At 44.7% G+C, this 14,892-nt stretch overlaps 1 protein-coding gene across 1 annotated transcript in view; it reads right to left on the minus strand.

Moving 5' to 3' along the window:
• The window catches only part of GRAMD2B (GRAM domain containing 2B), a 47,047-nt gene extending 38,267 nt beyond the window's left edge, over positions 1–8,780 (minus strand). The window contains 2 exon segments of the mRNA XM_073676709.1: positions 8,417–8,511; positions 8,514–8,780. Coding sequence (XP_073532810.1) covers positions 8,417–8,511; positions 8,514–8,687 — 269 coding nt within the window. The 5' untranslated portion in view covers positions 8,688–8,780.
• Between the last annotated feature and the right edge of the window lie 6,112 nt (positions 8,781–14,892).

The following is a 14,892-nucleotide window of genomic DNA, read 5'->3' on the forward strand; positions in this document are numbered from 1 at the left end:
GCAGGGTGGTTTTATTTGGCCCGCAACACCAGAACCACCACCCTTATGTGGGGCCCATTATTCTGTATGGAGGACCATGTGGGGCCCATTATTCTGTTTACTGGTTGGCCCGCGACTTTATCCAAGTTTTTAATTTTGGCCCTCTGTGTGTTTGAGTTTGACATCCCTGGCTTATGGGCTGCCCGAGTGAGAGCTTCCTCTAAATCAGGGGTCTCAAACACGCGGCCCCTCCGGATGCTTCTTGCGGCCCGCAGGCACATAGACCCCGTAACGATCGCGACTCGCTCCAGCAGCCGCTGACAGCAGCGCTGTAGTGCAGTGTATTGCCACGCAGAGACCGGCTCTCTGCACAGCAATAACAATGCTAGCCGCAGGCCTGTCAGAGGCCAGCAGCTGACATCTGTGTCCCAGCGCAGCGGTGTATGACGTCACTGACATGCGCAGATGTCAGCTGCTGGCCTCTGATAGGCCGGAGGCTGGCACTGGTATTGCTGTGCAGAGAGCCGGTCATGTCTATGTGAAATACAGCACAGGGGACATGTTTGCAATATGGGGGACCTGGATGTTAGACCATGTCTGCAATATGGGGGACCTAGATGTGAGACCATGTCTGCAATATGGGGACCAGTTCAAAAGGTGTATAGAAAATAAAATGGTATCACTAAAAATGTCACTTTGTCATGCAAATAATGCGGCCCCCTAACTTAAATGTTTTTCCGTGTGCGGTCCATATACCCAGCTGAGTTTGAGACTCCTGCTCTAAATGCTTAAGTGCCACAATTGCCATAGACCGCACCACCTAAGGCAGGGAAGCGCAAGGCCTGTTTCACACGTCTGACATTCCCAGAGTATATGCCTATGAAGCTGGTAAGTGTGGTCTGCAGCCAGTCCACACATCGCAGTCTGTACTCGGGCCTTAAATGGCAGACGTGTGAAACAAGTCTTAGTGTGAGGAGACATTGACAAAGCACAGTAGTGATGACTGGATAAAAGCATCTCCAGAATGGCAGGTCTCAGGTAAAGTTCATGGTATATACAGTGGTTTCTACCTACCGAAGGTAGCCCAAATAGGTGTAATCAATGAACGGTGACAGGGTTGTGTGTGCCCAAGGCTCGATGTTGACAGCTTACACATTTTTTGAGTTAATAGTAAAGATAAGCTTATACCTGTGGCAGCTGCAGATATCACATTGTGCACATCATTTTTAGTAAATGCCATGGAAACATTTCTAGTTGAGGTTAACAAAATTTACAGGACCCTGGTCCAGCAGTCACGTCTGTAGTCTGTGGCTGCCAGACCAGAGCCCTATGACCTTCTTCCTACCTGTTGGCAACCAACAACTTTCCTGATTAGTAGGTTTGGCGCTACGTTACGTGTTCACAATGCCGCAACTATGACGAAGCACCAGGCCTACTAATCAGAAGAAGCGCAGGGATCCTTGCACTAGAGGTTCACAGGCCTCTGGTACAACAGTCACGGATTACCTACATGGCCGCTGGACAATGGTCCTCTGAATCATTTTGTTTCTAGTTTCTGGAGATATGTGAAATAAAGCAGTGATCATAGGGGGAAAGCATTTTATTACCAGATATGATCACACCAATAGCCAATTGAATCATCAGTTATGTAAAAATTACTAACATAACTTTGTAAAAGGTTTCAGTTGGCAAAAATGTAACTTCCCTTGACCTCCAACACTGCTCCCTCCCCCAAGAAAAAAAAAAAATGGTAAAAAAAAAATCCCACCACATGGATGTGCTTGTACCTTGTTCTCCATGGATACTGCATATTTTCTAGCAGTCCTGCTGTTATCAGGACAAGCATGCGCAATTATTCACTACTAGATGGTGGCCCGATTCTAACGCATCGGGTATTCTAGAATATGTATGCGGCCGACCGGGCGCAATCAGCAAAGCGGTGTTTAAATTTGGCGCCAATATCGCTGATTGGTCGCGGCCGCGACCAATCAGCGAATCGTAGTAGTGAGGACCGGGGAGCTGCGCTGCCTGTGCGGGTACTTCCGCTGCGAGCAGCCAGGAGATGACCAGCTGCTCACAGCAGAAGTATCCCGACCGGCGGCGCCGCTCCCCGGTCCTCCCTTCACATTTGCCGTCGGGAGATCAGCGGCCCTAGCCGGGGGCCCTAGCCGTCGGGGTACTTCTGCTGCGAGCAGCCGGGAGATGACCGGCTAGCGCCGGTCATCTCCCGGCTGCATCGCCGCTGACCTCCATGCGGCAGATGAGCCGCTAACGGCCGCCATCTTTTTCTGAAATCCCGCGTCGCTGATTGGCCGCGGCCGTACCAATTAGCAACGCGGGATTTCCTGGACAGAAGGACAGGCAGACGGGATAAGAGGATTATATATATTAGATTCCAGTTTAAAGGATTACTTTCTCTCCCAGTCCAGATGACAAATGCATGGTTTCGCTGTATTCACTGCACATACTCACAGTTTGCCCTGTGGCTCATGTGATGGCACCGGCTGGCTGTGTATTATGGCATATTCACACAAGTAGTTTTCACAAAACGTCATGCATATGTCAGACCGCAAGGATGCCGTTATGCCAGGCCTACTAATCAGGAGAGGCACTGGGGATACCTGAAGGTCGGAGGCGGTTCGCAGGGTCTGGCGGACATGGACTACAGACTTGGCCGCTTGACCAAAGTCCTGAGAATCTTTTTGCTTGACTGTAGTATTGATGCTCAGTTTTTTTTATCAGTACATGTCAGCCAAAATGAGGATAGGCTCCAAGACATTGAACAGATATGAATTGTTCAATTATAGTTATAAGATACACATATTGGTTAGTATTTTCCCAGTAATATTTTTTCCTAATAAGGCATGGGTGGCACTAAGGGGGTCATCTGCAGCCCACGAGGCATCAAAGCTCCAGAGACATCCACAATACAACAAATCAAAGGAGGAGCGCACTGATGCATTTTAATGACTTCAAGCCAGAGCACAGTGTGTCATAGTGGAGGCAACTCTTTGCCATGCTACTGGATTACTGGTGGTAGGTGAATATAGAGAGGATTTTTTTTTCACCCCTTCCCAACATCTATCGGTCAAGTGACTTGCCACAAACCACATGTACATTGGCTCACAAGCAGAGCTTATCTAGACTGTTATTTTAGGTAGGTGGCTCCCTTTCAAACCCCATCGACACCCCCTAATCATCATGGCATAGCAAAGCAATGGCCTTCGGGTCAACCAATTATGATGGCCTGTAAGGCCCTGCAATAAGTTGGGTCTTACTTGGGAAGAGTCAGTGTAAAACTGAGATCTAATTTCCTACAGTACAGAAGGATATTCAGATCATTATCAGGATATTAGATCACGAATCAGGTAAGTAAAAGTCCCCCATGGAAACTAAGGAAAAAACTTGTAAAAAAATTCAAAATGAAGTGTAGAAAAATATTGTGCGACTAAACGCAGTTTTATGCAAAAACAAAATTAAACAAAAAAAGGGCATATTTGGTATCGCAGTGTCCAAATGATCCAACCTATAAAACTGTATCAGAACTCATAAGATGAACACCGTAAATAAAAAAAAGATTGTTTAAAAAAAAACAAAAATGTTTAGCTTTCCCATTGTACTGACAAATGAAAAAAAAAAAATGAAAGAAAAAAAAATTACATCACTGAAAAAATCTGTTCCCGCAAGTAAAGTGGCCCATCAAACTTTAATTTTTTTTTTCTATGAGGCCAATTTACCTGGCCGAGTTTGAGACCCTTGATATGAGGTGTGAGAATTAACAGTTTTCATATTTTCAATGTGATGTTGGGTTATTAAAATAATTAGATCTATGATGTTTTGGTTCCATTTTATGAAACAGTTCGGGTTTGTGCACAAATTTCAGCACCATTTCTGCATCTCTTGACCGGAAAAAGACTGTAAAATAGGCACGTTTTTGCACGCGTTTGTGGTGTTGTGCAGATTTTTTCCCCACTCATTAGTATGAGTGAAATCTGCAGCAAAAATGCTGAAAGAATTGACATGCTGGAGAATTAAATCTGCAAGTTAAAAATAAGCAACAAGTGCAGGAGACTTCAGGATTCTCATTCATTTTGCTGGAGTGAGGAAACACTTCATGTTTTGTGATAAATCTGCATAGAAAAAAAGTGACAAATCTGCAACGTGTGCACAAGCCCTTATGGGATGTCTACATAGTCATGTTTTCCTAGAATTAAAAGCTAAAAATCACCAGATCAATGATCAAAGTGTCTGATCACTAGTATTGAGGTGCTACTATATTCAGTGTATGAAACTGATGGGGATGGATGATAGCATTGCAAAATATGATCCCAAATATGTATATAGTTTTAAATTTCTTTAGTGCACACTGGGGAAAAAGGGGGTGATTCGAATAGAATTTTGTTTTACTGTTTTTTCTTTGTTATTTGCCTTAGGCGACTTGAACCTGCGATCGTCTGATCGCTTCTACTATATACAGTGATACCACAGCATTGCTGTATATAGTAAGAGTCACTTTCTTCTATGATGCCCAGCCACAGGCTGGAGTAGACCACATGGCTAGGCAGGAGTGGGCGTTCAGCTTGCCCCCCGGCTATCATCGCAACCCATCAGTTCCCTGTAAATGCATCGCAGGGAAGACAATGGATGCCCAAAACGGACGTCCGGGACAGATCATAGCACTTAAATGCCGCTGTCAGAAATTGAGAGCAACATTTAAGAAGCGAATAGCTGCCATCGGCGGGCACATTGATAGCGCCTGTTAGAGGCAGATGACAGCTATAGAATATACAGTAGCCGGCATCTGCCCTATGTGGAGGAGTTTTGCTTCTGAGTCCACTCCAAAGTCTCTGACACACTCCATGATGGATATACCCATCATAGGACGTTAAGGTAAAACACTGATGTCATTGTGCAGGGAATCAGTCATCCCAAAAAGGCACTGCTTAAACCAGGTTTGTGTGTTACATGTACTTTTTATTTTTAGGCAGTTTTGTTTACACCATCATTTGTATTAAAAGCTAGATTACTAATTTTGCAATTTTCACACTGGCCACTGGGGATATTCTAGACTTATATTTCCAGTCCTTTCAGAATGTGATTTCAGTAGGCTCATTATTAGCAGGGGCAGGATTACAATGACAAATAAGCAGAATTACCAATCACAATAGATGATGCCATCACAGCTGACAATGCCGCCCATTCACAATGACCTATGCACAGGCTCAGATGTTACGATACAAGAGACTGGCTCAGAGCCTATCTTCTGTATTGAAACATTTAACGAGCAGGTGATTGTGATGGGAGGGTCAGCTGTCATGTCATCATCTACTTTGATTTTTGAATCCTGAATCATCAGCGGTGAATAGAAGCGTTACATGTCCTCGTAATTCTGCCTCTGCTGATAATGAGTCTGCTGATAATCACCTCTTCAGAGGAGTATGTCTACAATAGCCTCAGTGAGCAGTGTGAAAATTGCAAGATTACCATTTTAGCTTTCAATACAGAGCATGATCTGAAAAAAAAAAAAAAGACAAATTAAAGAAAATTCTGCTTTCTGATATTCCCTTTACAATCATTTTTACATTAGTACTAATTTATAATTCAATAATTTACCATTAGTTATTCATGAGAGAACATTGGATTTCACCTATGGAAATCAATTATTATAGCTCCACCAAGTTGTGGTCAATTGGCTCTTGGTCCTTGCCTCAAAAGGTGGATAAGGCCAAAAATAATGTCCAACAGAGCACACAGCAACTCAGTCAGCGTCATTACAGTCAAGTGCCCCATCAATCCAGAATGCAGTTTTTCAGGGCTTCAGATATAAGGCCCGACAGCCATTGACGTGACGGTAAAAATGTGATCTGAACAAAGCTTTAGAAGGCTGAAGACCGATGCTTTGGCCCACAGCCATCTCTCCTATACAAAGCAGCACTAAGAGCTCCTGTATTCTGTAAGAAGGCTGTGCGGATTATTTCCGGGAGAACAAAAACAATCAGCAGTCAAATATGCCAGATCCTTATCTACCACAACAATCAATTGTCTGGGGCCGCATACACATGAGAATGTCGGCTGAACCAGTCTATAATCGGTGGGTTTGCCCATGATTAGTCTGATGTGTGAGGGGCTTAACATGTCTCTGCACCATATCAGAAGATCATTTTGCCTTTATGTTTGCTTAGCAAAGCTTTTGTTTTAACTAAGGTTTCCAGCACAGAAAGGTGCACAGACTAGTATTAACATAACAGTCACTTTCAAAGCATGTCCTGTAGATCATTCTGTACACCACACAGTGACCATATCATCTACCAGGTAAATGCAAGATATCAGCTCAGCTAGTCAAATATTTCTGGAGACAGTAACTCCAATCTCAACACCCTGACCTCAATACCTAATTCGAAATTCTAATCCGCTGGTGTGACTTTGAATACGCACACAATACATGTCATCTAGCATCCAAAACCATTACCACCGACTGTCCTGCAGGACCTTATCCCATATTTTACCGTGAACCTGATAGTAGATTTATGTGGCCCCAACCATGGCAACAGGAATCAGAAATTGGCAGTTACTGAAGCCGTGTATGTTCGGCTCTGAAGGGTTTCCCCATAAACATACTTGGATTAGCTGTTTGGGAACGATGCCCCCCAGGGTGACAAGTCCAAGAGGCAGTCTCCAGGGGCTTCTCCCCACCCTGCTCCATTTGAGTGACAGGTCCATCCCTATGTATGTGTATAAAGCCTCATTCAGACATCAGTGTTTAAACACGTACGTAAAAAAACAAATACTGTCCGTTTTCACTATCAAGTGTTTTTCACAGATGGATAAAGAAAATAAGTAAATTACAAAGCGTCTCCTATACTTTGCAATGTTAAACATGGACATCACACTGATGCCATCCAATGTGTTTTTCAAGGTCCCATAGACTTCTATTGGCCCTTGTCATTTATGCTGTAGGAAAAAGAAAAAAGTGTGTGTTTTACACGGATACACGGCCCATGAAAAACACGGACATGTGAGCAGCCCTATAGATTATAATGGGTACCTATTGTATTCGTGAAAAAAAAGGATACCACATGTACTGGAGCGGGAGGTGAGAAAAAGTCAGGGACCAGCCTCTTGGACTTTTCACCGATGCCATACGGTCCCCGGTCAGCTTTTGACAGCATATTGTCTCTGACTGGCTGAAATAATGGAGCCAGTGTCCGACTGATGCAGCACGTATCAGGTTCACTTTAAGAAACAGAAATTATACATATTGTTTTGTGTGAAACTATTTCTATATAACCCCTCAACATTTAAATCAAAGTGCATATGACCCCCTTCAAGACACCCTATTCACACGTACAAAAGACACCCTAAACAAGGAAAGACCCATCATTCAATATTCTCACAGGACACTAGGAGACTCCAGGCCCTCCTATATCCCACCCCAAAAAAAAAAAAGATACAGCCCTCAGACATGAGGGCACACTGCCGACTCACAGTGACTTCCTCAGAAAGCCCCCAGAGATTAGAGGAAAGAGCAAGAACAGGGAGAAGTCAGTGTGGGGTCAGCCGGGAAATTTACTGGCTCTTCTGACAGATTTCCCCTGGAGGTTCATGGATATTCTGGGAGAGTCGTCAGACAGTCAGTCCATAAACTAAGAAATTGTGGCAAGTGCAAAAGTTGGTCATAGAGACGGTCACCTCCGCTGCTGCCCCGCTGTTCAGTGAGTCCATCGCAACCACCCCACAAACGGCCATATCATTGGTGCAACATGTGCACTCGCACAGGGGCCCAAGAGGTAAGGGGGCCCATTTAGACCTCCAAAGCAGGTGGAATTGTGCATTATGATGACTTATTGGACTACAAAGGGCCCAGATGTTGATCTTGCACAGGGGCCTCTCCCTCGGTGTCCACCAGTGCCATGGACGGCAGGTACCCCATGGACTAATAATAGACATGATAATCTCCACAGAGTCCGCATTCCTGGGTGTATCCCTGGAGAAGACTGTGGACCAAGACAGATCACTAACCAGATTGGGCATTCAAGTCTGTAATAAAGCTGGATACCCGCCTACAAGGAGATTAGAGGAATAAAAACAAAAACACTACTAAAAAAGCAAGTTATAGATGTACAATACAAAATCAGAAGAGAGGTAGCCGGCACTGAACGGGTGACCCTCCAGTCACTCCACACCGCGCCAGTCCCGGGCACAAGGACCAGAGGGGGGGCCGCACACAGCGCCAGTCCCGGGCACAAGGACCAGAGGGGGCCCGCACACAGCGCCAGTCCCGGGCACAAGGACCAGAGGGGGGGCCGCACACAGCGCCAGTCCCGGGCACAAGGACCAGAGGGGGCCCGCACACAGCGCCAGTCCCGGGCACAAGGACCAGAGGGGGCGCGCACACAGCGCCAGTCCCGGGCGAAATCGTACAGTGTAGTGCACTTACAGCAATGCCGGCACCTTGGGCTCCTTCTTCTGCCTCTTGGCTTCTTCTGGGTCACACGAGGGCTCCGTCATGATCACCATTTCCCCAGCAGGCTGGTGGGCTGCTCCTCCTCGGTTTCCCCCTCGGCCGAGCTGCACAGATCCGGGGCTTCAGCGCGCACACACAGTTCTGCCCTCTCCCGCCGCAGCCAGCAGCAGCTAATACCCGGCCGGGCGCGGAGGTGAACTGGTCGGACCGGTCTCTGCTGCGGCTGATTATCAGCTGCCGGCATTTGCTTTTTCTTATGTAAAGCAGCTGATTTTAATTTACCAAAATATATACACAAACAGATAAACAGCCGCTGTATAAAGAGGCAAAGTGCGGTCCACAGCCACGTGTGAGGGCAGCGGTGTGAATTATTCACGCAGGAAGCCGAGTGTGACACAATGGAGCCATGTAAATGTTTCAGGAGAAGATGACAGAGAAGAGCCTAGCTTTACCTGTGACCCTGAGGATGGTTTACACAGCTAAGAGCTTTCTGGGGAAGAGGGGACTGTTCAGGGTATAAGCACATGAAACCTGTTATAGGTGGGTCTGCTCCGAAACCGCATGGAAAACTGCTCAAAAGTGTGAACATAAGCATTTCCATATACTAATTACTTGCTGTTCACATGTTCCGGCTTTTGAGCATCTTTTAACCACTTCAGGTTTCCAAAGACGCCAAGCTGATGAGACTTGATGCCCTCCTGGTGTGTTCTGCTCTGTACTTTACAAGTCAATGGGAAAAGTTAAGACCCCCGGGTGTGAGTGCTCTGCCAGCGTATTACTTGGAAAAACTCTTAGCACTTTCTTCCTTGTTGAATGGAGTGAAGTCTGGAAACTGCTAGTTCACAATAAAAAAATCTGATGGTTGAAAAAGCACTCAGGAAATTACCAAAATTACTAGCTGCTGATTGCTAAAACTTTTTCTTTTCTAAAATTTGGCGAGTTTACCCGCCTGAGAGACTGTGTGCACATGCCCTTAAGGGCTTTGGTGCCATGATGTGTTTTTATTGTACTGTAAAGTTGTAAATGATATCACTTTTTAGACTGTCTGTTAATACAATCACAATTTACTGTGATTTAGGGGGTGAGTCTTCATTTTGAGGAATTGGTCGCACAGATGGTGTTTTTGGTGTGTGGGGTTTTTTTTGTGGAATTGACCAAAATTGACAAAAACAATGCTAGGCAATCTGTATATGTTGCAGATTTAAGATATAGGGAACCTGTCACCATGTTTTTCCCATTATAAAGTACAGCCAGCACCTGTAAACCCTTTGCTACAGCATTTTAGTATGTTATATGTCCCCCAATTCCCTATGCAAGGTACAAAATAAAACCTTTTTTATTCTACTTGCAGCCAGTCCGGTCGGATAGTGTTTACTGGTCTTGATCCAGTGCCTCCTCTCTTCTTACGATCCCTGACCTCCTCCCCTGCTTCATGTGGATGATGTGTCCTACATCCACAGAGTGCCCTCCATCGTACATCTGCGCAGGCGCACTTCTGTCTGTCTTGCCTAGGGCAGAGCAAAGTACTGTAGTGTGCATGCGGTAGCGTTACCTATGAGTTATCTGCGCTCTTTGGCGCCCGCGGCTGTTCACCTGTTAAATCCCGCTGTCAATCACTGACAGCGGGATTCAACACGCACTAGCTGGAAATGTGTCACAAATCTTACCCATTGGCACCCCTGTCATACGATCGTGGGGTGCCGATGGGTTGTCATAACAGCTGGTGGTCTGCCGAAGACCCCCGTGTCTCATTGTGAATCTCCTATGAACGCCGGCTCGTGGCTGGTATTCATAGGAGATCGTGATTTGTGCTATACATAGCAGAGCTGAAGCCCTGCTATGTGTAGCACAGGCGGTCAGACGATCGCTGCTTTAAGTCTCCTAAGGGGACTATTGAAGTAAGTAAAAACTGTGAAAAAAAAAGTTCATATCACCCTCCTTTTGCCACATTGGAAAAAAAAAAAAAAAATGCACATTTGGTATTGCGGTGTTGAGAAATGTCCGATCTATCAAAATATGAAAACAATCCGATCTGTAAACGGCGTAACAGGGAAAAAAAAAATCAAAACACCAGAATTACGTTTTTTTTTTTGGGCTGCTGCAATAATGCAATACAATGCAAGAACAGGCGATCAAAACATCATATCTACCGCAAAAATGGTATCATTAAAAACGTCACAGCCCAGATTGCGAAAAATACAAATTTGAATTTTTTTTTTTCACCACTTAAAAAAAAAAAAAGATTCATGTTTGGTATCTCCATACTCATACTTACCTGGGGAATCATATTGACAGGTCAGCTTTACCATATATTGAATATGGTAAATAAATAATAAAAGTGGAATTGCACTTTTTTTGCAATTTCACCGCACTTGGATTTTTTTCCCGTTTTCTAGTATACTATATGGTAAAATCAATGGTGTCATTCAAAAGTACAACTTGTCGTGCAAAGCACAAGCCCTCATATGGCTGTATGGCTAGAAAAATAAGTTATGCTTCTTGGAAGAAGGGGAGGAAAAAACGAAAGCGCAAAAACTGAAAATTGCAATGTCATGAAGGGGTTAAATGGATGGTCCGAAGGCTAAGCTCATTTTCCTCATAAAACCCTATCTGTTTAGTGCAATCATAATCTAAACTCTTTTATTATATATTTGCATTTCCCTAACACTACCCTACTAACTGGTTTTCTATTTTTTTTCACTTCCTTTTTGATGATGCGTCGTTTGAGAATCCCAGTGCATGCTGGGATATTCAAACAGAGCGCCATCAGGGGGCAGAGGCTGCGGTCACTGCCCCAGCCACTGTCCCCTTTCTGAAATGAAGCGTTATCAGTGACCTTTGTTCCAGGAGCTGGGCTATTCCCTTTGCGATGTGCACTGTGCACAATGACAGCACACTCTCTGATGCCAACTGATATCTGCAGTAGCGAGCCGGCCACAGAGCTTGGTGTCAGAATCAGGGGTGGACCTACCGTCAGTGCAACTGCATCGGGGTCCGGCGGTGCAGGGGTGCCCTTGCTGGGCGGTTAATATTGAGGACGATCTGGTCTGCTTCTCGGAGCCCCATGTACAGATTGACCTCATCATATGCGGCGGGCAGAAAGTGATCCCTCCACCTCCGCTGTGGACAGGAGGAAAATGGCAGCAGAGCTGGAGGGATCCGTCCTCGCCTCTGCTTCCTGCCTGGCGCTTCCTCCCTGACACAGGCCCGCGCTGCTTGATGACATCATCATTCAGCGCGCGCCTGGGTCAGAGTGAAAGTTTCCGGCAACGAGGAGGATTCTGCTGCATGGGAGCGAGCTGAGAGGTAAGTTGTGTTTTTGGGGTTTTTTTATACTGAAATGCTGGGGAGAGGAACAGGAGAATGATGGGTGGGGGAGAGCAATGATGGGGCTGGGGAAAGCTATGATGGAGATGGAGAGAGCAATGGTGGGGCTGGGAGAGAGCAATGACGGGGTGGTGGGAGAACAATGATGGGGGTGCTGAGAGAGAGCAATGATGAGGATAGTGGGGCTGGAGAGAGCAATGATGGGGTGCTGGGACAGAGCAATGATGGGGGTGCTTGTATATTTTCCGTGTGCACATAGCCTTACAGTTAATTGGGGAGAGTCACAGAGACTGAATAATTTATATTATTGGCCGGTGGAGATTATAGTTAATGGGGGGCACAGTGCTGCTTATCACTTTATATTTTGATTACTAAGTGGCTAATAGTATATTAATGGGGGTACATATCTGTATTCAGGGGTGCAGTGTGGGGGAGACACATGTATGTTTACAATATATGTAACCTCGTTATTTTCTAGGCTGGAGATCATCGTGACAAGACGAGTTGTGGCTGGGAGATGTCGACATGGAGGTCTGACCAGATGGAGAAGAAGCTGCAGAAACCGACTCTGACCAGATGAAACGTTAGCGGTAAGTGTCTGGATGAAAATATTATTCTGTATCTGCACTGTGAGACTTGGAGTGATAATTTTATCTGTAAAATCACTTAGGCTGCATTCTCACATTTGTGTGAAATGTCCGTGTGCTGCCTGATTTTTTTTTTTATGGGATGGTCCACGGACTCGTAGACTTTTATAGATCCATTCACACATACATGAAAATCACGGATCTGAGAATGAGATCTGTGAGGGTCAGAGAATGTCTTGTTCTGATCTGATTTTGAGGATTAGAATAGGACATGCTCAGTGCATCTGTAAAAGCGGGCAGCACACCGACACTGCACACAGATACAGGAATGTAGCCTTATTATGTATAGCACAGTCTCTTAGTATATAGTGTACTCATTTATTATGTATAATGCCATCCTTAGTTATATAGTTTCATCTTTTATTATGTATAACACCCTCCTTTATTATGTACCATCCTCTCTAGTTAAATATGGTGCCGTCCCTTATTATATAGCTTCCTCTGCTGTTATGTACAGTGCTGTCCCTTACATAGCGTATTCTTGTTGTTTATGTCAGTCACAGCGCAATCTTTTATTACATAGTCGTCTCTTGTTAGATATAAAATGACTGCTGATGGAGCAGCCGGTGACCAGAAGACCAGTCCATCAGCTCCTCCATCAGAAAAGAATCTTTCCCATGCTCCATCAGCCTTTATTGCATTATATATCTAACAAGAGAGGACGCTATGTAATAAAGAACAAGGTGCTATAGATAATCCAATATGTAAGGGACGGTGTTGTACATAAGAGAGGGCACTGTGTAATAAGGGGTGGCAATATGCATAATAAAGGAGGCTATGTAAGAGGCATATATGTGTGTGGCTATACAGTGGGTACGGAAAGTATTCAGACCCCTTTACATTTTTCACTCTGTTTCATGGCAGCCATTTGGTAAATTCTAAAAAGTTATTTTTTTTTCTCATTAAAGTATACTCTGCACCCCATCCTGACTGAAAAAAACTTGACTATGAAAATTGTACATTCACACTGAAGGCATCAAAACTATGAATTAACACATGTGGAATTATATACTTAACAAAAAAGTGTGAAACAACTGAAAATATGTCTTATATTCTAGGTTCTTCAAAGTAGCCACCTTTTGCTTTGATGACTGCTTTGCATACTCTTGGCATTCTCTTGATGAGCTTCAAGAGGTAGTCACTGGAAATGGTCTTCCAACAATCTTGAAGGAGTTCCCAGAGATGCTTAGCACTTGTTGGTCCTTTTGCCTTCACTCTGCGGTCCAGCTCACCCCAAATCATCTCGATTGGGTTCAGGTCTGGTGACTGTGGAGGCCAGGTCATCTGGCATACCACCCCATCAATCTCCTTCTTGGTCAAATAGCCCTTACACAGCCTGGATGTGTGTTTGGGGTCATTGTCCTGTTGAAAAATAAATGATGGTCCAACTAAACGCAAACCGGATGGAAATAGCATGCCGCTGCAAGATGCTGTGGTAGCCATGCTGGTTCAGTATGCCTTCAATTTTGAATAAATCCCCAACAGTGTCACCAGCAAAACACCCCCACACCATCACACCTCCTCCTCCATGCTTCACGGTGGGAACCAGGCATGTAGAGTCCATCCGTTCACCTTTTCTGCGTCGCACAAAGACACGGTGGTTGGAACCAAAGATCTCAAATTTGGACTCATCAGACCAAAGCACAGATTTCCACTGGTCTAATGTCCATTCCTTGTGTTCTTTAGCCCAAACAAGTCTCTTCTGCTTGTTGCCTGTCCTTAGCAGTGGCTTCCTAGAAGCTATTTTACCATGAAGGCCTGCTGCACAAAGTCTCCTCTTAACAGTTGTTGAAGAGATGTCTCTGCTGCTAGAACTCTGTGTGGCATTGATCTGGTCTCTGATCTGAGCTGCTGTTAACCTGCGATTTCTGAGGCTGATGACTCGGATAAACTTATCCTCAGAAGCAGAGGTGACTCTTGGTCTTCCTTTCCTGGGGCGGTCCTCATGTAAGCCAGTTTCTTTGTAGCGCTTGATGGTTTTTGCAACTGCACTTGGGGACACTTTCAAAGTTTGCCCAATTTTTCGGACTGACTGACCTTCACTTCTTAAAGTAATGATGGCCACTCGTTTTTCTTTACTTAGCTGCTTTTTTTCTTGCCATAATACAAATTCTAACAGTCTATTCAGTAGGACTATCAGCTGTGTATCCACCAGACTTCTGCACAACACAACTGATGGTCCCAACCCCATTTATAAGGCAAGAAATCCCACTTATTGAACCTGACCGGGCCCACCTGTGAAGTGAAAACCATTTCCGGTCACTACCACTTGAAGCTCATCAAGAGAATGCCAAGAGTGTGCAAAGCAGTCATCAAAGCAAAAGGTGGCTACTTTGAAGAACCTAGACTATAAGACATATTTTCAGTTGTTTCACACTTTTTTGTCAAGTATATAATTCCACATGTGTTAATTCATAGTTTTGATGCCTTCAGTGTGAATGTACAATTTTAATAGTCATGAAAATACAGAAAAAT

This window comes from Phyllobates terribilis, unplaced genomic scaffold (assembly GCF_046119375.1).
Source record: "Phyllobates terribilis strain yellow unplaced genomic scaffold, ASM4611937v1 Scaffold_1__5_contigs__length_1240528914, whole genome shotgun sequence".
NCBI lineage: Eukaryota > Metazoa > Chordata > Amphibia > Anura > Dendrobatidae > Phyllobates > Phyllobates terribilis.